The following is a 23,920-nucleotide window of genomic DNA, read 5'->3' as shown; positions in this document are numbered from 1 at the left end:
AAATTGGCAGTATATCAAATACTTGTTCTCCCCACTGTAAGTACTGAATGAAATACACTACCTTTTTAAAACCATATCTATCTATTTCCCAAACACAATTTAACACAATCACTTTTGGATTATAATCATTTTAAGCATCCTTTAACATAAGCTTAACACCTAACAAAGACTGTGTGTTTAAAAACACCTTTATCGTAAGCTAGGCCCTGTTCTAACCTCATTTCCAAACAACAATGTCTTGCATAATGCCTGGGAAGAAAACACTTACATTTGCTCAACTTGCCATTGGTTCACTTACCCCAAGGCAAACATGTTGACTATATTAGCCCACACAGCTACAGGGATGCATGTTCATGCCAGGTTTAGGACCTCATAATGAAGATTATAGAGACCCCAACTGATGTATAGAACACTTAAAATTATCTACTTCGGTTTAGATACAAGTGTCATGAAACCTCTAACAAATGCATTTGACTTGCTGAAAATCTTTTGGACCTAACTTGCTTACCACTTTTTCCATGTGGTTTCTTCCTTCACAGACTCAATGAAATTACCTCTTCCTAAACATTTGGTCAAATGATTAATTGTGTGTATGGTTTCCTAGAAACAAGGGAGGCTCAACTTACCCCTTTCGCTCAATTTACCCCACTCACCCCTAATTATCATTGTGCTCATTCTGCCACCCTTATTTTCCATAGGATATATAGGTTGTGGAGCTGCCAACACGCCTACAACAGATTTTACTTTCAGCATCCAGGTTTTTTCTTTATCATCACAAAAAACTCACCAGAAGATGAACTTGCAGAAGCAATGAGCTCGAGTTTCGATCAGATGATTATCCCCTATGTAGTTTTTTGTAGGAAATATGCAAACCCATACAAAAGAGTAGACCAGAGAGCACACCCCTTTCATCAAGACCGCACTCAAATGAGTAGCCTATCCTTCCCATAGCCGCCACCCACTGCATAAAAGCTGGAAGTTACAGGCAAGAACGCCAAGCTTCGCCTTGAAGAATTTACCGATACTGGCATTAGGTGCGGAGCTCGTGTAGCTTATTGATTTGCCTGACAATCAGTTATGGGAAGCTCTTGACAACTGATAGCGTGTAACTTGTATGCGGCCGCAAAATGTGACGAATAGTACTCAGATAAAAACAATACGTTACATATATATTTTTTAAACATGTAGTTTAAAGAGACGTTTCTGTAAAATATTTATTCATATCACCATGCAGCCGTAAACTTCAACTCCTTCGAAGTGGATGTGTATTTTCAGCTTCAACACTTAGTTTGAACAAGATGGAAGTTATCACACCATAAACGTTCTGCGGGGACTGAGGAGATGGGAAAATGGGAGATATCAATGGTAATTTCCAATGATGTGCATAATAATTTTGTGGTTGTACGACATGCGTTTCATTTAGAAATGATAGTTATCTTATTAGTTTTACTGTATTTTAAGAACTATAATGTAATGTAGGCTATTTGAATCATAGGTTATGCACTGTTTGAACAGAGTCATATGCGGTTAATAGCCTAATTTCTCTTACACCTGTTAGGCATAAATCAGAAAGTGCTGTCTTGTCAGAGCGTTATAGACATGTGTAGCTATAGCCCAATAATGGACTAAATGAGCCTAACGTTACTCCGTATTTTCTAAGGACCTTGGATGTTCTGTTTCGAGGTGAATTGGTTATGGTAGCCAAATACACCATCTAAACGTGAATCGATTCACAATTGCGGTATGATTTTTAGGAACATAAAGCCCTCTACTTTCATGTCACATCAAAATATAGGCTTAATATACACTTTCTGTACACGGTTTAACACAGTTGCAGCAGACAGTATTTTTCAGTGACAACACTTTGTGGCGTCAGTCTTCTGTTTACACACAGGTTTTTGGAGAAGCGGTTAATTAGCATAGGCAGTGGACTCTTGTCTTCTGTCTGTTTTCTGTAAACAAGCGCTGTAACATGGAAATATGGCTGTGTGGGAACCCTAACTCTATAAAGGTGGGTAGTAGTGTAATATTTAAAATAAAAAATATATTATTATTTCTTGCTGATATGAAACAGATACCTGAGGAGACAACGGTCCTCGTCAGAGGAGGCTGGAGCAATAAGAGGACTGGCTCATTGTAAAGGCTGGAATGGAGTTCATTGAATTGTATCAAACATATGGAAACCATACGATTGAATCCGTTACATTACTCCATTCCATCCATTACAATGAGCCTGTCCTCGTATAGCTCTTCCCACCAGCCTCCACCTGTCCTTATTTTTCCTTCGTGTTAACACTTAGAGCAAACGTTTAATTTCTTAACAAAACTTCCCCGGCCAGAAGGCGTCTATGAATGGGCTAATGTGCAGCTAATGAATAAGGCAGCAACACTGCAACATATTGCCCATGCATGGATGTACAGTATATCATTGCATGTAGTGTATGCATATAAATCAGTGAGACTATTATTTGCATCATTGTCCTGTGACGACCGATGGTGCCTCTTTTAGTCTCATGGTCTATTTATTAGATAAAACTGCCTTAATGGAAAAAAGAGTATTAGACCTATAGCTGGTTTTCAACAATACATGGTGATATCATAATGCTAACAGATTAATAGACGCTTAACGCTTTAGCAACTATTGACAATAGTATTTTCTGATCAGGGCAGTTTTGTTAGGACCCCAGACACTCGTTCTACACGTTACAACGCATCTCTTGCGGCATGGTATTGCAATCAAGGATCGTGTTTCATATCGGCGACAATTAAATTTACTACCGACCTTTTAGGGTTAGTGTTCGGCCACATCTCCGTGTTACATCGCTTGTTTACGGAAGACATAGGCTGCCACCTGTAGTAAATTGCTATCTAGCGTTCTCCGTTAACCTGTGTGTAAGCATACCTGGGAGGAAGTGTAGTTCGTCACTGGAGGCACACACAGTTTGTGGATCTGTGCAAAGCTACAACAGTAAGTGATCTTACTTGAACATTGTTTTCGTTGATATGAAAGATAAGGTGCATATCGGAATGTTTCGAAAACCGGTTTGACAGCTATGATTTATGTTTCTAAACATTAAAATAAAGCATCGAAATTGTAGTTCGGGGAAGAAGGGTTTTCGAGAGCTATCCTGATATAATTTGTATCATTATGTTTAGTCTCAATATTGGACAATTCTTGTCTGTTTTGAATTTAGTTTGGTGCACCTAAGACTAAGATAAAGATGTTACTGTATTGTATCCTTGCCCATAGAATTAGGATCTCTGTGCCTTGGCCTCATGTAGGCCTACAGATAATGTACTGCAGTATTCCATAAAGGACAATGGTGTGATATTGGTCCCCTCACGACACCGATAATAGTGTCTCTTTTTCTTGGCCTGGTCTTTTGTCAGGTGTGTATAATTAGGTTGTGACGCACGTCTGCCTGCCTGGTACCTCAGTAACCCTCTGTAATTTAGGAGCTGGTTAATGTTTATAATGTGCCTTGAGTGCTCTGCCCACCATACGCATCTGCACGTCTGTCAGATGGCATGTGACTTAAAATGTTCAGATTTTCTTTGAGCATACAAGGATAATATCAGTGCCAATGTTTAAACCAGACTGTTTAGTTCTGACAGGGACATAGGGGGGAAAGCCTAAATAATATCAGAAAGCGGTGGACAGATATGAGGGGCGTGTATTAGAACAGAGAGGTTGATTGGGGGCTAGTGACAGACTTGTATGTAGGACTGAGTGGGTGGAGGGATACAGTGGCAAGAAAAAGTGTGTGAACTATTTGGAAATACCTGGATTTCTGCATAAATTGGTTTTACAATTTGATCTGATCTTCATCTATGTCACAACAATAGACAAACAGTCTGGTTAACCAATTTAGGTAATCCAGGCAATTCCAAAGTGTTCACATACTTTTTCTTGCCACTGTCAATTTAACAGGTTACATGTTTTGAAGGGGATTATGCTGATTTATTTAAGATTTCTTTGATCATGTTGTTTCAATTATTTGACCCAGGTGCCGTCTCTTTGTACCACATTGCTCTTGTCCTCAATAGGCAAGCTGTGTACCCTTTCATGTTGTTCTGTACCAATGTTCTTTGGAATACATGAGTCAAGTTCCTTGTCCTGCTAAATATGTAGACTATTGTATGAAATGTTGTAATTGGGTAAATCCATTTGAATTCAGTCACTTTTTGACAGCACACCTTTTGATTTGAAGAAAACCTTCCATACATATTTGTCCATTGTAGAAGTGCTCAGAAAGTGACTTTTTGGATCTGAATGCCAAAACAGAGAAAGGTGCTTAAAGTTGACCTATTTTGCATACCGTACCATGAGACATCCATGTCTTCATCACTGGAAAATATATATATATATTTTTAATCTTAAACATAAATGATATATTTGTTCAAATTGGCACATGTTGTAGTTTAGACCCTATTTGACATAATCTGAGGCCTGCCATCAGTTGAGACACAACATGCTCTTTAATACAGGCTGGGTAATCATTTACGTTAAAGGTAAAAAAAATAATATATAATAATAATTTTGTATTAAATAAATTAGTTTGACAAACCCTGTTTAACCATGTATCTTTTCCAATGATTAAGAAATGGATGTCTGATGGTATGGTGGGGTATGCAACATGGGGAAACTTTGAGCACCTCTATTTCCTGAATGTTTTGCCATTCATGTCCAAAAAGTCATTTGCTGAGCACTTCTTCCATCAGCAAACATGTATGGGGGGAAAAAGGATGCTGTCAAAGTGATTGAATATCTCAATTTCTGCTCAGTGTTTTCTCTAACGTAAACAGTTACAGTGTTTCTAAGAGATTTGAATTAAACCTTTAAAGCGAAGATTTGGATGAGATTTCTATCTTTGCGTGTGAATACCCTGAGACAAATCTGTGATGGTGTGGGTACAGATGTAAACATGAGTTTGTCTTTTCACCTGTCAGCTGAATAACTGATAAACCCAAAGCGCTCCCTGTATCACTCCCTGTATCACAGACCTCCCAGGTGAAGTGTCTACATTTTGCTCACACGGCGGGCATGCATCTGAATAGGCTTACTGTGATGGACCATAAACATCAATCTGGTCTTAAAGCTGGTCATTATGGTCTGTAGGCTCTGTCCTGTCAGTGGTCTACTGCCCATAAACAGCTATTATACACATGAGCTGAAATGTCTGTGTTGCATGTGAGGTCCAGTTTGTTGTTGTGTGAGCCTCATAGCCGCCTCATCACTGTGGATCAGGGGGGTTTAGGTGGTTTGCATGTCAGCGGGTCACATCTGCTTGTTTGTTAGTGGTCAACTATGGCTATTTTTACCTGCTAATGATCCACCTTTTGACCTCTGTGTTTCCAAAAACTAAAATGAGGTGTCTCGTCCAGTATGCGTCAATACAAGAGTAATAGAAGATTGAAGGAATTGAAAGGAGCTCCAGTCTCTCCGTCTCACCGTGTGAGTTCCTTCTTCCCAACCAGAACCCAGTGCAGGAGTGGGGGGAGGAGTTTGAGGAGGGGGCGTTGTATGGGATCACCCTGCGTCGGGAGCCCGTCCAGATACCAGCCGGCCCCACCGAGGCCCGGCCATGCGTTGCCTTCGTCCAGTACCGAACCTGCAAGGTGCGCAGGCTGAAGGCAGCCACCCTGAACCGGCTGGTGAGCCACCTCCTGGACCCCTGCTGCCAGGAGCCCGACTACAGACGGATCTTTCTGTCCACCTACCAGACCTTCACCACTACCAGTGCACTCATTGAGCTGCTCTTCCAGAGGTGGGCCATGTCATTAAGTTACAGTACTCATAACTGCTGTTTTGTTTCACCTGACCATTCTCAGACCATAATGCAGAAGCTATTTCACTGTTAAAATTATACAGTATGAAATTGGGTGAGCAGGTTGTTTTACCTCTATAGTTTGAAAACACCTTGATGTTCTAGTTTTACTGCTTATTAAAACCCATCTTCTATACAATACATTTCGGGTGAAATGGCCCAAAAAATGTCTATCTCCCTCTTCTTTTGCCATCTCGTCTTCACCCACCTTTCTGCAAACACAACTCTTTTGACACATTCCGAGTTATCACAGTAACAAATAAGATTAGCCAAATTGAATGTTATGTTGGATACAGATGAGAGGGTATGTCGAGAGTGGTCTTTTTTGAACAACACCTCTCGCTGTGTATGCAAAGTCACTTAGTTTCGTCAATTTTTTTTCTTTCTTGCCTCCCTCACAAAATTACTATCTCAGCATCTTTGATGTAATGATAATAAGCACCCAGCAGGTAGTTAGCCATTACAGGTTTTACAACAACAACAATTATTCGCTGAGTTTGGAGTGAAGTCAGGATAACAACAGAGCATAGAGACAGACCAAAGAAAATCAGTCTGAAGAAGAATGGACCACTGTCCTGTTGGTCACAATCACAGTTTAGATGAGTCTGACACTCTTCCTAATTGTTCTCACAGGGACAATGGGGCTTCAGACGTGTACAACAGTGAATGTCACAGGAGGTGAGCTGGCTGCTTTTCCCTTGATCACATTTATTTCCTTGACTCTGAAACAGGGAAGACATTGTTTCATCACGTTTTCTCCTCAGGCGTCTGTTGCCCCTGATCCAGACTTGGTTGGAGGAGAACAGTGAGGTCTTCCGGGATCCTCCTCAGCACCCCTCCCTAAGGCTGCTGATGGACCACCTGCACTGTCTGTCCTCCTCCTGTTCACTGGCCCAGCACTCTGAAACTCTGCTTAAGAAGTTCCATAGAGAAGGTACAGGATCCACTTGTTTTTCCTAACCTCTTCTGTGAATTGCCTTTGATTATGATACCATTGTTGATCCCCTTCTGTCATTCTTCTCTCCCTTTAATAGAAATGGATACTGGTGGCCATTCTTCCCAGGCTGAGGTTAATCAGGAAGATGAGGGCTCAGGGGAGGAAGTCCTAGGATGGGACAGCCCACTGGATCAGGGTGACATCATGGACTTCTCAGTCACAGGCATCGCAGAACAGCTCACCCGACTGGACGCTGTAAGTGTCAATCATGGCAGATAATTTCTGACTCTTAATATGCGTCCTCAGGAGTGGATCGCTAACACTCTTTTTCCATTTTTACCTTCCTTATCTGTGCGTCTCTCAGGGGCTGTTTAGCAAGGTGGTTCCCTACCAGTGTCTGGGCTGTGTGTGGTCCCAGAGAGACAAGAAGGAGAACCTGTCTGCTACCGTCAGCGCCACCATTGCCCAGTTTAATGAAGTCACCAACCGAGTTATCACCTCCCTGCTCTGCCGGCCCACCTCCAGCCCCACTTCCGTCAACAGGGCCTCCAGCCCAGCTCAGAGGGCCTGCGTCATTGAGAAGTGGATCAGAGTAGGACAGGTCAGACACGTCTAGTAACTTGGACCATTTGAGGGATACATTTTCAAATCCAAGTGCAGCCTTCTTACACATCTAAACTTTGACCTGTATCCTGGTTCTCAGTGCATTCAGTTGTAAGTCCCTAGTCAGTCTCTAACTTGTGACTGTTTTCTGAAACAGGAGTGTCGGCAGCTGAAGAATTTCTCCTCTTTGAGGGCCATCCTGTCTGCCCTTCAGTCCAATGCTGTCTACAGGCTGAGGAAGACGTGGGCTGCTGTGTGTAGGTACGGACTGTCGGGTCACACTGCAAGGGTTAGCTGAGTCATGAAGGTAGAGGGCCAATAATATTGATTGAATACGGCAACAACAAAAAAATGAACAAGGGTGTCCTTATCCTCTGAGAATGTAAGGCTTAGTAAGGAAATTATTTACTAGTAATTTACATAACAATGGCTTTGTTTATTGTCAGATACCAGACTTGCTCTGGCCACATCTAAGGAAAAATGTTCGGAAAAATTGGTGTTCAGTAATAACCCAGAGAGAGTGACTAAATCATTCAATATGGTTACTGGGCTGTCTGATCATAATCTGACACTTATAGCCAGAAAGCTGTCTAAGAGCAGGTTTAACCTCTCTACTGTTAGAAAGCCGGATCAACTCAGAATACCTAAGAGTGAATTAAACTATTTTGAAAAAGCAATTAAGGGAATAAACTGGAATGATCTCTTGTCCTATACAGACGTGGAAGCTGATAGTCAGGTTTTTCTATCCACAATCCAGACTACAATAAAGAAAATCAAATCCAAACCTGGCCAAAAGAGCACTCTTCCTTGGCTAAATGGAGAAATCTGGAAATTGATGAAAGAACGAGATTATGCTCTAAAAATAGCCCTAAAATCTAAATTAGAGCATGACAGACGTAGGTTTACCATGTTGAGAAATAAGGTGATGAAAGAAATCAGACAGGCCAAGGCAAACTTTTTTATTAACATAATTGGTGAAGCAAAGGGAAATTCTAAATTGATATGGGAGAATCTAAAAAAGTTAACAGGGAAAGACCATAGTAACACTGCAAAAAGACTAGAAATCATGGTGAATAACAATCTAACACAGGATGCAGTCGAAATAGCAATAGCCTTCAATTCCTACTTTATTGACTCTGTCAGGGCACTGACACAGAACCCCTCCACTGGTTTCTTGGGCTCAGTGCTAGTGAATGACACTCAACCAGTCTTCATCATAAGGGAGGTTTCTGAGTCAAAGGTGAACAAGGTGATAAGCTCACTAAAGAACTCTAAAGCCAAAGATGTGTTTGGGATGGACTCTACCTTTCTTAAAAACTACAAAGAGTCACTCATTGGCCCCATTACTAAGGTCACCAACACATCTATTGGTCTCGGTGTGTTTCCAAGGGTATGGAAGTCGGCCATAATAACGGCCATCTTTAAACCAGGCGACCCTGCTGACGCGAGTAACTACAGGCCCATTAGTATACTACCTGTGGTGTCAAAGGTTGTTGAAAAGTGTGTAGCAGAACAACTGATTGCCCACCTCAACAACAGCCCCTTCACATTACACTCCATGCAGTTTGGCTTCAGAGCGAAACACTCCACAGAAACGGCCAACTGCTTTCTTCTGGAAAATGTGAAGTCCAAGATGGACAAAGGGGGTGCTGTTGGGGCTGTGTTTCTGGACCTAAGGAAGGCTTTTGATACTGTTAACCATGAGATTCTCATCACAAAATTGTCCAAGTTCAACTTCTCCCCTGATGCCTTGAGATGGATGAAATCATACCTTGAAGGCAGAACTCAGTGTGTCAGAGTGAGCAATGAGCTGTCGCCCACTCGTAGCTATGATGTGGGCGTGCCCCAAGGGTCAATACTGGGGCCCCTCCTGTTCAGCCTGTACATTAATGATCTGCCTTCTGTCTGTACTGGGTCTGAAGTTCAAATGTATGCAGATGATACAGTGATATATGTGCATGCAAAGAGCAAACAACAAGCTGCACAAGAACTCACTACTGTAATGGTCCAGGTTACAAAGTGGCTCAGTGACTCGTGTTTGCATCTCAATGTGAAAAAAACTGTTTGCATGTTCTTCACAAAGAGGGCAACAGATGCTACTGAGCCAGATGACTCTGTGTCAGGGGAGAAGCTCCAGGTGGTATCCGATTTTAAGTACCTTGGCATCATACTTGATTCCAACCTCTCTTTTAAAAAGCATGTGAAAAAGGTAATTCAAATAACTAAAATCAACCTAGCTAATTTCCGATTTATACGAAATTGTTTGACTACAGAGGTAGCAAAACTGTACTTCAACTCTATGATACTCCCCCACTTAACATACTGCTTGACTAGTTGTGCCCAAGCTTGCTGTACAACATTAAAACCTATTCAGTCTGTCTACAAACAGGCTCTCAAAGTGCTTGATAGGAAGCCCAATAGCCATCATCATTGTCACATCCTTAGAAAGCATGAGCTCTTGAGTTGGGAAAATCTTGTGCAATACACCGACGCATGTCTTGTATTCAAGATCCTTAATGGCCTGGCTCCCCCTCCACTCAATATTTTTGTTAAACAGAAAAGCCAGACATATGGCAGCAGATCCACAAGGTCTGCCATGAGAGGTGACTGTATGGTTCCCCTAAGGAAAAGCACCTTTAGTAAATCTGCATTCTCTGTGAGAGCTTCCCATGTCTGGAATACACTGCCATCAGACACACATAACTGCACCACATATCATTCGCCTACCTCCTCATGCCTTTTGCACACATTGTATATAGACTCCCCTTTTTTTTCTACTGTGTTATTGACTTGTTAATTGTTTACTCCATGTGTAACTCTGTGTTGTCTGTTCACACTGCTATGCTTTATCTTGGCCAGGTCGCAGTTGTAAATGAGAACTTGTTCTCAACTAGCCTACCTGGTTAAATAAAGGTGAAATAAAAATAAATAAAATAAAATTTCACAAAATGCTTGAAGACATGGCTAAAGGTCAATCAGATTTGTGAACATGGTCCCTAGCTGTGTGTTGCCGCTTTCCATGTTGTCTGTTGTCTGTAGCTTGTGAGGTGTGGAAACACTTTGTTGCTTTTATGAATTTTGTCTTGCTGCTTTTTGCTCAATGTTGCTCTGTCTGTATGCTACGTCTTGCTTGTCCTATGTTGCTCTGTCTGTATGCTATGTCTTGCTTGTCCTATGTTGCTACGTCTTGCTTGTTCTATATTGTAATTGTTTTTAATAACCTGCCCAGGGACTGCGGTTGAAAATTAGCCGGCTGGCTAAAACCGGCACTTTTACTGAAACGTTGATTAATGTGCACTGTCCCTGTAAAAATAAAAATAAACGAAAAAATAAATAAAATAATTGATTCATGCCATAACTATGTAATAAACCATTTTTATTGTGTCAGTCAAGAATAGTTGAACAATAATTTTAGGTCAACATGCCATGCCTTACCAACTCTAAATCCCTTTGAAGCTTCAAGGATATCTTTTGTAATAAAGTTGCTCTCTTGTCTGAGTGTTATTTTTGGATTGATTTAATTGGTTTGTTCTTCTTCAGGGACAGCGTGGCCATCTTTGATAACCTCTGTGAAACCTTCCCTGATGAGAACTGTGTGTTGAGCAACAGAGAGATCAGTGTGGAGGTAAGTACATTAAGGAAAATTATTTAACTTCATTTTTTAAAACTTGCGTCTCTGCACAAATGTATGCTTTCTTTTTACAACCATAATGCAGACGATATGACACTGTTGAAATACTTACAATATGGAGTGTTTTATTGTTTTGAGAGCAGTTGACCTTTACTTACATCTTCAAGCACCTTGATATTCTACTTTTACGACTTATTAAAACCCATCTTTCTGTCAAGTTAATGTTTAGTGAAATTGCGTAACAGTGTGTTAATAGTAAGCCATTGTCCCAAAGCAAAAGAGAGGGTGTTCTATTTTTCTGTCGGCTCTGGGTGTTTGTGTCAAATCTTCACTAGGTCTGGTTACAGTGAGCGGGCTCAAAAGTAATATTCTACATATTGCTCAGAATTTCCAAATAAGCTGATATAACATCATTGTCAACAAACACTGCACTAATGACAATTTCCCCAGCAGTTCCTTGAGAAACACTGTCATTTGCCTCACATCTTTATTTAATTTTACTGTATTGCTCCACCCCTTGTTCAACTGGACTGTTCCAGAAAAATACACTGCTTAAAAAAATAAAGGGAACACTTAAACAACACAATATAACTCCAAGTCAATCACACTTCTGTGAAATCAAACTGTCAACTTAGGAAGCAACACTGGTTGACAATACATTTCACATGCTGTTGTGCAAATGGAATAGACAACAGGTGGAAATTATAGGCAATTAGCAAGACACCCCCAATAAAGGAGTGGTTCTGCAGGTGGTGACCACAGACCACTTCTCAGTTCCTATGCTTCCTGGCTGATGTTTTGGTCACTTTTGAATACTGACGGTGCTTTCACTCTAGTGGTAGCATGAGACGGAGTCTAAAACCCACACAAGTGGCTCAGGTAGTGTAGCTCATCCAGGATGGCACATCAATGCGAGCTGTGGCAAGAAGGTTTGCTGTGTCTGTCAGCACAGTGTCCAGAGCATGGAGGCGCTACCAGGAGACAGGACAGTACATCAGGAGGATGTGGAGGAGGCCGTAGGAGGGCAACAACCCAGCAGCAGGACCGCTACCTCCGCCTTTGTGCAAGGAGGAGCAGGAGGAGCACTGCCAGAGCCCTGCAAAATGACCCCCAGCAGGCCACAAATGTGCATGTGTCTGCTCAAACGGTCAGAAACAGACTCTATGAGGGTGGTATGAGGGCCCAATGTCCACAGGTGGGGGTTGTGCTTACAGCCCAACACCGTGCTGGACATTTGGCATTTGCCAGAGAACACCAAGATTGGTAAATTTGCCACTGGCGCCCTGTGCTCTTCACAGATGAAAGCAGGTTAACACTGAGCACATGTGACAGACGTGACAGTCTGGAGATGCCGTGGAGAACGTTCTGCTGCCTGCAACATCCTCCAGCATGACCGGTTTGGCGGTGGGTCAGTCATGGTGTGGGGTGGCATTTCTTTGGGGGGCCGCACAGCCCTCCATGTGCTCGCCAGAGGTAGCCTGACTGCCTTTAGGTACCGAGATGAGATCCTCAGACCCCTTGTGAGACCTTATGCTGGTGCGGTTGTCCCTGGGTTCCTCATAATGCAAGACAATGCTAGACCTCATGTGGCTGGAGTGTGTCAGCAGTTCCTGCAAGAGGAAGGCATTGATGCTATGGACTGGCCCGCCCGTTCCCCAGACCTGAATCCAATTGAGCACATCTGGGACATCATGTCTCGTATCCATCCACCAACGCCACGTTGCACCACAGACTGTTCAGGAGTTGGCGGATGCTTTAGTCCAGGTCTGGAAGGAGATCCCTCAGGAGACCATCCGCTACCTCATCAGGAGCATGCCCAGGCATTGTAGGGAGGTCATACAGGCACGCGGAGGCCACACACACACTACTGAGCCTCATTTTGACTTGTTTTAAGGACATTACATCAAAGTTGGATCAGCCTGTAGTGTGGTTTTCCACTTTAATTTTGAGTGTGACTCCAAATCCTGACCTCCATGGGTTGATAAATTTGATTTCCATTGATAATTTTTATGTGATTTGTCAGCACATTCAACTATGTAAAGAAAAAGTATTTAATAAGAATATTTCATTCATTCAGATCTAGGATGTGTTATTTTATTGTTCCCTTTATTTTTTTGAGCAGCGTAGTTTAATATGCTCCCTGTGTCTATTAACAGGCTCACAGAAATTGTGCTTTTGACAGATGTTCTTATCAAAATGTTCCTTAGCACAAAACTGCTTTTGCTCACGTTTCCATGGATTTTAAAAGCTCTATATTGTTTACATAATGAGGTGTGTGTGTGTGTGTGTGTGTGTGTGTGTGTGTGTGTCTAAGAACAACCAATGTGGTGTTGACCCCATAAGCTGGTAAAGGAAGTTCTGACCTAGACCAGATTTGACTGACTCTTTGCATATGCTGTAGGTCATTGCACATGAGTGGACAGGTTGACAATGGAAGGGCATAAATGCAGACTGAATTTAGCTTCTATCTGACCCCTTTTCAGGATGGAAGCCAAACAGCCATGGATAACATTTCTCCCAAGATATCCAAGCGATGTCCTATTGCCAGACAGATGGTAAGCGATACTTCAGAGAGAGAGATTGAGTAAGAGACATTGCAGACATGATATGTAGACATGAGAGATATCTATATATAGTGGGGGTCATTAAGTTTGAGTTTAGCTTTCTCTTCTTTCCATGCAACATTAAATGGACAGAAATGATAGCAGAGGCCTCCCGAGTGGCGTAGCGGTCTAAGGTACTGCATCACAGTGTTACAGCTTCACTACAGCCTGGGGTTTTATCCCAGGCTGTGTCACACCCGGCCGTGACCGGGAGTCCCATAGGGCGGCGCACAATTGGCCCAGCGTCGTCCGGTTAGGGGAGGGTTTGGCTGGAGGGGGCTTTACTTGGCTCATTGCACTCTAGAGACACGTTGTGGTGGGCTGGGCAACTGCAAACTGACTTTGGTCGTCAGTTGAACGGTGCTTCCTCCAACACATTGGTGCAGCTGGCTTCCGGGTTGAGCGGGTGTTAAGAAGCACAGCTTCCCTCCCGGATGGCGCAGTGGTCTAAGGTACTGCATCGCAGTGCTAGCTGTGCCGCCAGAGATTCTGGGTTCGAGCCCAGGCTCTGTCGCAGGCGGCTGCGACCGGGAGGTCCATGGGGGCAATGCACAATTGGCCCAGAGTCGTCCGGGTTAGGGAGTGTTTGGCCGGCAGGGATATCCTTGTCTCATCGCGCACTAGTGACTCCTGTGGCGGGCCGGGCGCAGTGCACGCTGACCAGGTCGCCAGGTGTATGGTGTTTCCTCCGTCACATTGGTGCGGCTGGCTTCTGGGTTGGATGTGCGTTGTGTCAAGAAGCAGCGCGACTAGGTTGGGTTGTGTTTCAGAGGACGCATGGCTCTCGACCTTCGCCTCTGCCGAGTCCGTACGGGAGTTGCAGCGATGAGATAAGACTGTAACTACAGTGGCAACTAAGACTGTAACAATTGGATACCACGAAATTGCGGAGAAAAAAGGGGTAAAAAAGAAGAAGCGTGGCTTCATGTTTCGGAGGACAAATGAGTCGACCTTCGCCTTTCCCGAGCCCATTGGGGAGTTGCAGCGATGAGACAAGATTGCAAATGGATATCAAGAAAAAGGGGGTATAAAATAGAAATGATAGCAGAATTCTGTGTATCTGAAAATTTAAAAAAAAGTTTATTATAAGCTGCTACCGCGGAGGGGAGGAGTGATCCTAGTATTGTCTGCTCAGTATTTTGCGGGGGCAGTTTCTGCTTCTTGAAGTCACATGTAGCCCCCTAACCCCATCAGCTCTTAACCCACAAGAGGGTACAGTGATTCCCCTGGAGGAAAAATCTATTCAAAGACTGAGAGAGTCATGTGTGGCAAAAGGAAGCCATCCTATCCTTAGCCACTGATGTTTCAAATGGCCACAGATTACTAGGCTATGAAAGGACAGTAATCATAGACCAATACCTTTTCTAGCTTCATATGCACATTCTCTAAATCTGTGTTACTAGAATCCTCTGCTGACATGCTGTCTATGTACTGTCGTCTCCTCAGAGCACCTCCGGTGGGGTGGTTCCTTACCTGGGCACGTACCTGACTATCCTCACAATGCTGGACACTGCTCTACCAGATACTGTGGAGGTAAGCAAACAGACTGCTCAGTTATGGCAGCTACTTTAAGTTAATTCTATATTTGCCTTCTAGTGGATTACTATCTTAATGTTTAATATTGATAATAAATCTTCCATATTGTCAAGTATAATAGCATGTTGTGCTATTTTTGACAGGGGGACCTCATAAACTTTGAAAAGAGGAGGAGGGTAAGTTGTTGCTGTTGGGATTTTACGTAAAGAAAACAAAAAATGCAGTACAAACGTGTCTAAATATTTCACCCTTGTTATAGGACTTGACATGCATTGAATTGGTGGCACACTCACCACCACATTGTAGTGGTACTTTCACATGCCGAAGGAAAAAGTGGACACCTTTATGCTTAAGGATGTTTGCTTACTGCTCTAAATGACTCTAAATCTCCTAGCCTTTATTGGAGCCCCATGAAAGTTAAGTGTTGTCAGGTGTTACTCGTTCAGGACAAGTTACATAACAACCACACAGCTGACATGGGCTCATGATCTCCCTCTCTCTCTCTCTGCAGGAGTTTGAGATTCTCTCTCAGATCCGGCAGCTCCAAGCCTCCTGCTCTCAGTACAACCTGCCCCATCACACCAGGATCACTGCCTGGTTGCAGGGCCAGAAGCTGCTCACTGACCAGGAGAGGTGAGAACCTGTCCCCCACTGGTTTTATGGTAGATCAATGAGGAGATAAAGAGCTGGTGAGCTTTGTAAGGATTAATGGGGCATAATCATGTCTTAAAATGATGCCCCTTATAGGCCAATAAACCCTTTATACAACCTGAATTGTCCCTTTCTAATATACTGTATACCCAAATTACATGTAAAACACAATTCCCATAATCCCTACCCTGGTTTTGCCTGTTAAGGAAATTTATAGAAAACCCATCTAGAGCTGGGGTTGACACAGGGCTGCAGTGTGTTCAGGCTTTTAGAGTCAGATGTGCTAGTGCAGTGCTAGAACAAAAGGCTGTATACATTTAGACAAGTCCACCCTGACTTCAGGCCTCATAAGTGTTTTCTATGTGTTCTGCCACAGCTATGAACTGTCCAGAAACCTGGAGCCTCCAATAGACCTCTGCTCCCCAAGCGCCTGGAGCCACCGTTTGCTCAGCAAGAAACTGTCCTCGTGAGTACTGAACACTTCGCTTAACAGCAGTTGCCATCTGGTTAATTGTAATCAAGACAATAGTATTCACCTAATATACAGTTGGAAGTCAGAGGTTTACATACACCTTAGCCAAATACATTTAAACTCAGTTTTTCACAATTCCTGACATTTAACCCGAACAAAATTTCCCTGTTTTAGTTCAGTTAGGATCACCACTTTATTTGAAGAATGTGAAATGTCAGAATAACAGTAGAGAGAATGATTCATTTCAGCTTTTATTTCTTTCATCACATCCCTAGTGGGTCAGAAGTTTACATTCACTCAATTAGTATTTGGTAGCATTGCCTTTAAATTGTTTAACTTGGGTCAAATGTTTCAGGTAACCTTTCATAAGCTTCCCACAATAACTTGAGTGAATTTTGGCCCATTCCTCCTGACAGAGCTGGTGTAACTGAGTCAGGTTTGTAGGCCTCATTGCTCGCACACGCCTTTTCAGTTCTGCCCACACATTTTCTATGGGATTGAGGTCAGGGCTTTGTGATGGCCACTCCAATACCTTGACTTCGTTGTCCTTAAGCCATTTTGCCACAACTTTGGAAGTATGCTTGGGGTCATTGTCCATTTGGAAGACCCATTTGCGACAAAGTTTTAACTTCCTGACTGTCTTGAGATGTTTCAAGAAATCCACATACATTTCCTTCCTCATGAGGCCATCTATTTTCTGAAGGGCACCAGGCCCTCTTGCAGCAAAGCATCCCCACAACATGATGCTGCCACCCCCGTGCTTCACGTTTGGCATGGGGTTCTTTGGCGTGCAAGCCTCCCCCTTTTTCATCCAAACATAATGATGGTCATTCCGGCCAAACAGTTGTATTTTTGTTTCATTAGACCAGAGGACATTTCTCCAAAAGTACGATATTTGTCCCCATGCACAGTTGCAAACCGTAGTCTGGCTTTTTATGTTGGTTTTGGAGCAGTGGCTTCTTCCTTGCTGAGCGGCCTTTCAGGTTATGTCGATATAGGACTCGTTTCGCTGTGGATACTGATACTTTTGTACCTGTTTTCCTGCAGGATCTTCACAAGGTATTTTGCTGTTGTTCTGGGATTGATTTGCACTTTTCGCATCAAAGTACATTCATCGCTAGGAGACAGAACTCGTCTCCTTCCTGAGGGGTATGACGGCTGCGTGGTCCCATTGTGTTTATACTTGCGTACTATTGTTTGTACAGATGAACGTGGTACCTTCAGGTGTTTGGAAATTGCTCCCACGGATGAACCAGACTTGTGGAGGTCTACAATTGTTTTTCTGAGTTCTTGGCTGATTTCTTTTGATTTTCCCATGATTTCAAGCAAAGAGCCACTGAGGTTGAAGGTAGGCCTTGAAATACATCCACAGGTACACCTCCAATTGACTTAAATTATGTCAATTGGCCTATCAGAAGCTTCTAAAGCCATGACATCATTTTATGGAATTTTCCAAGCTGTTTAAAGGCACAGTTAACTTAGTATATGTAAACTTCTGACCCACTGGAATTGTGGTACAGTGAATTATAAGTGAAATAATCTGTCTAAACAATTGTTGGAAAAATGACTTGTGTTATGCACAAAGTAGATGTTCTAACCGACTTGCCAAAACTATAGTTTGTTTAACAAGAAATTTGTGGAGTGGTTGAAAAACAACCTAAGTGTATGTAAACTTCCGACTCTATACAACTATTGTAAAATAGTTGTAAATAAACAAGAACTGTAAAAGAACCATGACAAAATGCAGTATTTAAGGTTTTACTAGTTCTAACTGTGTGTATTTGCAGACTCCTGAAAGTGAGTGAGGGATCCAGCAGGAAAACCCATGCAGACCAGATCAGTGTGTCGTCTTCAGGGTCCAGTGGCTCTGAGATGGAGGATGTCTTCACCCCTCCCTCCACACTCCGACTGCAGGTACAGTTCTCTCCTATCCCCTTTAGACATGCCTCTGACTGTCTCTCTCTTTCTGTCAGTCATTGCACACCCTGGTTAAAGCTGTTTCAAATGTTTTAATATAACACACTGTACTACAAAACATCCTCTAGTTACACTTTACTAATACCAGTAGTTACACCATGAAGCAATTCAAAAGTAATGAAAGCCATTGTGTGTCTTTTTATATAACCTCCCATTCATAACAGTGATCCCCATTGACATCTCATCGAAACTGATGTCCTTGAGAACTGGAAAGTCAATTGACCAGGTCCTTGAAGCCAAGCAGGAGTGGTGTTTGCTTAGCACATGCCTCGCTGGTGAAGCATGGCTCAATACTTCAGTTGTCAATGTCTTCAGAGGTCAATGTCTCAGACAGACAAACTGAAAGACTAATTCATTATTTCCAATGGCACTCATGCATGTTCTGTCTCTCTACCTTGTCCCAGTCTCTGTCCAGCTCCTGTCAAAATATGGCGGAGGCCTTACCCTCCTCCCCGGATGGCTCCACTCCCTCCAGTTGTTCCTCCAGTTCTCAGCCTGACCTCTCTGCTCCAGTGGCTGCCCACCCTAAACCCATGCTGGCCTCTCATCACAAGCGCTCTGTGTCCATGACCTCCCTCCCCCTCTACAACAGACAGGTGGCTGACTCCTGTATAGTGAGGGTCAGTGTGGAGGCTGGCAACGGCAACATGTACAAGAGCATCCTGGTGAGCTGGGATCTGGCGGTAGGGATTATCTTGGGGTCCTGTTACGGAAATGTAAAATGGATCATTGGTATAGTACTCTAGCTCTGTACATTTGGTTATGATGAAAACTATGATAAGAACTGCTGTGTTGGTTACATTTGAGTTATTTGGCAGATGCTCTCATTCAGAGCGACTTAGTTCTTGCGTTCATCTTAAGATAGCTTGGTGAGACAACCACATTTTTCCTCAATAAAGAAGTTAGCAAAGTCGGGGGGGGGGTTGTGTCATTTAAGATACTCTGGTTGGTTGAAGGGAGATTTTGCAGCCAACCCTTCACTTCCTCATTACAGCATATTAACTGCTTGTTTGACTTATGTCCTTCTCAGCTGACTAGTCAGGACAAAACTGCCCAGGTGATCCAGAGGGCCCTGGAAAAACACAACCTGGAGCACCTGACCTGTCAAGACTTCACCCTCACACAGTTGATCTCCCAGGAAAGAGGTGAGCTAAAACAATCAATGCTCTTACACAGTACATATGCCCACTCAAAGATGCCACATCACTGTGCAGATCAGTGTTGGTCAAGCAAAGATAGTTATCTTTTGGCATTAACTACACCTACCTATAGTAGAAATATCACTGAAGATATTGTTGTCCTGGAATGATTGAAGAGGACGTTTTAATAGTGTACGTATACTGTATGTAATATTCTCCTTTCTCATACCAACCGCCACCTCTTCTGTTTTTCAGAGTTGCTCATTCCGGACAAAGCTAATGTCTTCTACGCCATGTGCACGTCGGCGAACTTTGACTTTGTTCTGCACCAGTGTCCACTGGGTCAAAAGAAACCTCTGTGCGCTACTTCCAGCCTTGGACGTTATTCAAAGTAGACACCGTTCTATGGCAATGTTGAGTAACTGCAAACCAGGACTTCAAAGGATTTTGTACAGACATTTTGCTGTTTTGTTTTTAACAACTTTCTTTTATGACAAAAAAAATCAAGTTTAAATGTTCCATGATGGACAGACCCCTGCTTGGTTTGTTGTCAAGTGGGTGCCATGAGAGGAACAGGTGGAAGATGATAGTATGATGGCACGTCATGTGAAATACACGTGTGGTGTATATACGTCTGAAGACAACAGATTTGGGGCTACATTTTTGAAACCCATTGAACAGAATGTCCTTTATTTATTGGTGGAGCGAACTCTACATGAATCCCACCATTCAACACTCAACATTCCTCACAGACTTCCCTGAGGTGCTTTACTCTGTGGAAAGGAGTCACATTGGAACAGCATCAGCAGTGACTCTCTCCCTCAGTCACACACCAATATACAGACACTTATAGTTGTTTCCTATTGTCTCCTCTCCTCTGAGCAAAACCAGTCACCTACTTGTTTTAATGAGAGAGATGACTGACGTTTCCCAACAGAGAGAAACAACCCATGAGCCTTAAAAGGAAATGAGGTCACAGGAGACGGCCTGCCACTGCCACCTGAGAAGTGGATGGGAATGTTCTCACCCGGATCACTATGTTCACCAGGGTATCAGCCCGCCGTCATGGCGATACTGATTGGGGCTGTGCGTGCGAAAGGAGGGGCTGCCCTGACAGGCTGGATAGCATTCCACATACACTACAGTCAGTTGCTGTAGAGGGGACACTGACAAACATTTATGGACTCAGACTGTCAAGGTTTAAATGATGGTGATAATGATGTGTGTGTTGTAAAGGGTTCTGGGTTGCATTTCAGTGTTAATACTTAGTTTTTTCCCTGTTCTTTTTACATTGTTTTCTATTTGTCTCCTATAATGCTCTTGATGATTAAGTGGGCCTCCATGGCTGTGTTGCCTAGCTACCCAAACTCCTTGCTCCGGCCAAACGCCACGCCCACGGACGTTAGTTTCTCCTCTGCAATGAGTCTGGATCTGAGTACCTCCCCAATGATTTCTAGAATGGAAATCCATTCTAGACCGTCTGATTGGTCCCAGAAACCGATGGGTTGGGCCAGAGCCAGAACACGTGGGTAAATCGGCGTTTTGAAAATTCGTCATTGGCTTTGATATGCTGATGGGTTAGAGATGATCCAACCGCTTATGCCTTGTTTTGTACAACACCCGTCAATTTGACGTCAATACAAACGACTTCAATGATTGCACTCTCAGACTGAAGTCTGTTACCATCGATAGAGCAGCGGAAGAATTCACTTTGAGCCGACAGGCAAGGCTGTGTGGACTTGTCAATTGAATATACAAATATTCTGAGAAAAATATAAAGGCAACAATTTAAACTAATTTTACTGAGTTTCAGTTCATATAAGGAAATCAGTCAAAATAAATAAATTCATTAGGCCCTCATCTATGGATTTCACATGACTGGGCAGGGGTGCTGCTGTCGGTGGGCCTGGGAGGGCATAGGCCCACCCACTTGGGAGCAAGGCCCAGCCAATCAGAATTTGTTTTTCCCCACAAAAGGGTTTTATTACAGACAAATCCTCCTCAGTTTCATCAGCTGTCCAGGTGGCTGGTATCAGATGATCACACAGGTGAAGAAGCCGGCTGTGTAGGTCCTGGACTGGCGTGGTTACACGTGGTTCTGAGGCTGTTTGGTCGTCTGTCAAATTCTCTAAAACAATGTTGGAGACGACTTATGGTAGAGAAAGTAACATGCAGTTCTATGGCAACAACTCTGGTGGACATTCCCGAGGTCAGCATGCCAATTGCCCATTCCTTCAAAACATCTGTGGCATTGTGATGTGTGACAACTGCACATTTTAGACTGGCCTTTTATTTTCTGCAACACAAGCTGCACCTATGTAATGATCAAGCTGTTTAATCAGCTCCTTGATATGCCACATCTGTCAGGTGGATGGATTATCTTGGCAAAGGAAAAAATGCTCACTAACGGGATGTAAACAAATTTGTGCACAAAGTTTGAGCGAAATAAGCTTTTTGAGCATATGGAAAAATGTCTGCGATCTTTTATTTCAGCTCATGAAATCATGGGACCAACACTTCACAGGTTGCATTTATATTTTTGTTTAGTGTACATTCTAAACCATGCCAGATGAATCACCGATTGATAGGCATTTCCAAAATGCTTTTTAAAAATCAGTGTATGACACTACAGTAGCTTAATTTAAATGTTTAGAAGGACTATCATGCAAATAAGTGTTTAATATATTAAAGCTTTCCACTATGATTGAACCAAATTGGTTATGCAACATTCTGAAAAAAGGTGAAAAGAAATTCAAACACTTAGGCGCTATAAATAACTCGAGGTGCTTTCATCTGCCAGATCATTGACGTACCCCTTTCATCCAGGGCTTGAAGATGGGTCATTTGAACCCAGATTTAAATCTAATATAGTATATTACAAATCTGCCAAAACTGAATATCCAGAGGTTGCTTAGTTGTCTCTTTGAGATGAATAGAGTTAAAAGTAATTGTAAACTAAAGAGGAAGTGTTAAATATATGGCTTGTACAGTGCTATGTGAAATACTGCAAACATGACAAAACTGAATGATTCAAGCAACAGGACATCTCACTTTTACTGAGCTGTCCATTTTCATTGTCTCTCTGCTCCAAATAAAGTTTCTCAACACCTTTTTCTGTGTTTATGTCAACATTTCTTATACTGTATTTCACTGTATGATTCTAAGATTATTGGTTTCCATATCTGAATATATAGGCTACAGCACGCCATTCTGTAAGACTGGCACTTATATTCATGATGTAATTCAGGGTTCCCAAACTGGTGGCATGAATTTGGCCCGCGGGTGATTTTATTTGGCCCCCCAAGTTTCTGAACAAAAAAAAAAGAATCCACTTTTATTTGTTTTAGTTGTTGGACATAAAAGACTAAAAACACCAGCAAATCAGGTCCAAGTGATTTTAATTTTGGAAATCTGTTCTAAAGTATTCCCACCCATTTTAGAGTGATATACAATGATTGTTCAAAACATTAGGAACACCTGCTCTTTCCATTACATAGACTGACGAGGTGAATCCAGGTGAAAGCTATGATTCCTTATTGATGTCACCTGTTAGTGTAGATGAAGGGGAGGAACTGGGTTAAAGAAGGAATTTTAAGCCTTGAGACATGGATCCTGAATGTGTGCCATTCAGATGGCAAATGGGCATGACAAAATATTTAAGTGCCTTTGAACGGGGTAGGTGCCAGGAGCACCGGTTTGAGTGTGTCAAGTACTGCAACGCTGCTGGTTTTTCATAGTGATAGGGAAACGAAGCTTCTTGATTAGATTACATTGTGTTTAGTCATAAGTACAGGGAAGCAGATGTAATTGCAGGGTACAGCGACAATGTTATGCTCCGGGATCCAAGAGTGCAGGTAAAAAAAATAAGTGAATGAGACAAAATATGGATGATAATAATAATAATACACGTTAACAACTGTATCACTGACTAATGACTGTCCTAACAGGACATTAAAAATGGAAACTTATATTAAGGTACCTATGTTTCACCGAGACGTGGCTGAACGAAGATACAGACAATATAGAGCTAGCAGGATTTTCCATGCACCGGCAGAACAGAGACGCTACCTCTGATAGGACGAGGGGTGAGGGGTGTGTGTCTTTTTTGTCAATAACAGCTGGTGAGCGATGCCTAATATTAAAGAAGTCTTGAGGCATTGCTTGCTTGTGGTAGAGTACCTTATAAGCTGTAGACCACACTATCTACCAAGAGAGTTCTCATCTGTATTATTCGTAGCCGTCTATTTACCACCACAAAGCGAAGCTGGTCACGAAGACCGCTCTAAACCAACTCTATAAGGCCATAAGCAAAGAAGAAAATGCTCACCCAGAAGCGGCGCTCTTAGTGACCGTGGACTTTAATGCAGGCTAACTTAAATCAGTTTCACCAAATTTTTACCCGCATGTTACATGTGCAACCAGGGAAAAACAATCCTAGACCACCTTTACTCCACACACAGAGATGCATACAAAGCTCTCCCCCGCCCTCTTTCTGGCAAATCTGACCATAATTCTATCCTCCTTATTCCTGCTTACAAGCAAA

The 23,920-nt window shown here is 42.7% G+C and overlaps 1 protein-coding gene across 1 annotated transcript; it reads left to right on the top strand.

The window, feature by feature from the left end:
• The first annotated feature begins 967 nt into the window (after positions 1-967).
• On the top strand, positions 968-22,480 carry LOC135554276 (ral guanine nucleotide dissociation stimulator-like 1). Its single transcript, XM_064986475.1, has 17 exons — positions 968-1,365; positions 5,479-5,768; positions 6,462-6,506; positions 6,593-6,762; positions 6,863-7,020; positions 7,130-7,366; positions 7,526-7,629; positions 10,909-10,993; positions 13,483-13,554; positions 15,049-15,135; positions 15,282-15,314; positions 15,650-15,771; positions 16,166-16,255; positions 18,049-18,175; positions 18,643-18,903; positions 19,269-19,383; positions 19,633-22,480. The coding sequence occupies exons 1-17, from the start codon at positions 1,342-1,344 to the stop codon at positions 19,770-19,772; spliced, it is 2,160 nt and encodes a 719-aa protein (XP_064842547.1). The 5' UTR covers positions 968-1,341; the 3' UTR covers positions 19,773-22,480.
• The last annotated feature ends 1,440 nt before the right edge of the window (positions 22,481-23,920 follow it).

The sequence above is a fragment of the Oncorhynchus masou genome, chromosome 14 (assembly GCF_036934945.1).
Source record: "Oncorhynchus masou masou isolate Uvic2021 chromosome 14, UVic_Omas_1.1, whole genome shotgun sequence".
NCBI classification, from domain to species: Eukaryota; Metazoa; Chordata; class Actinopteri; order Salmoniformes; family Salmonidae; genus Oncorhynchus; species Oncorhynchus masou.
This window is presented reverse-complemented; position numbering and strand designations above follow the sequence as displayed.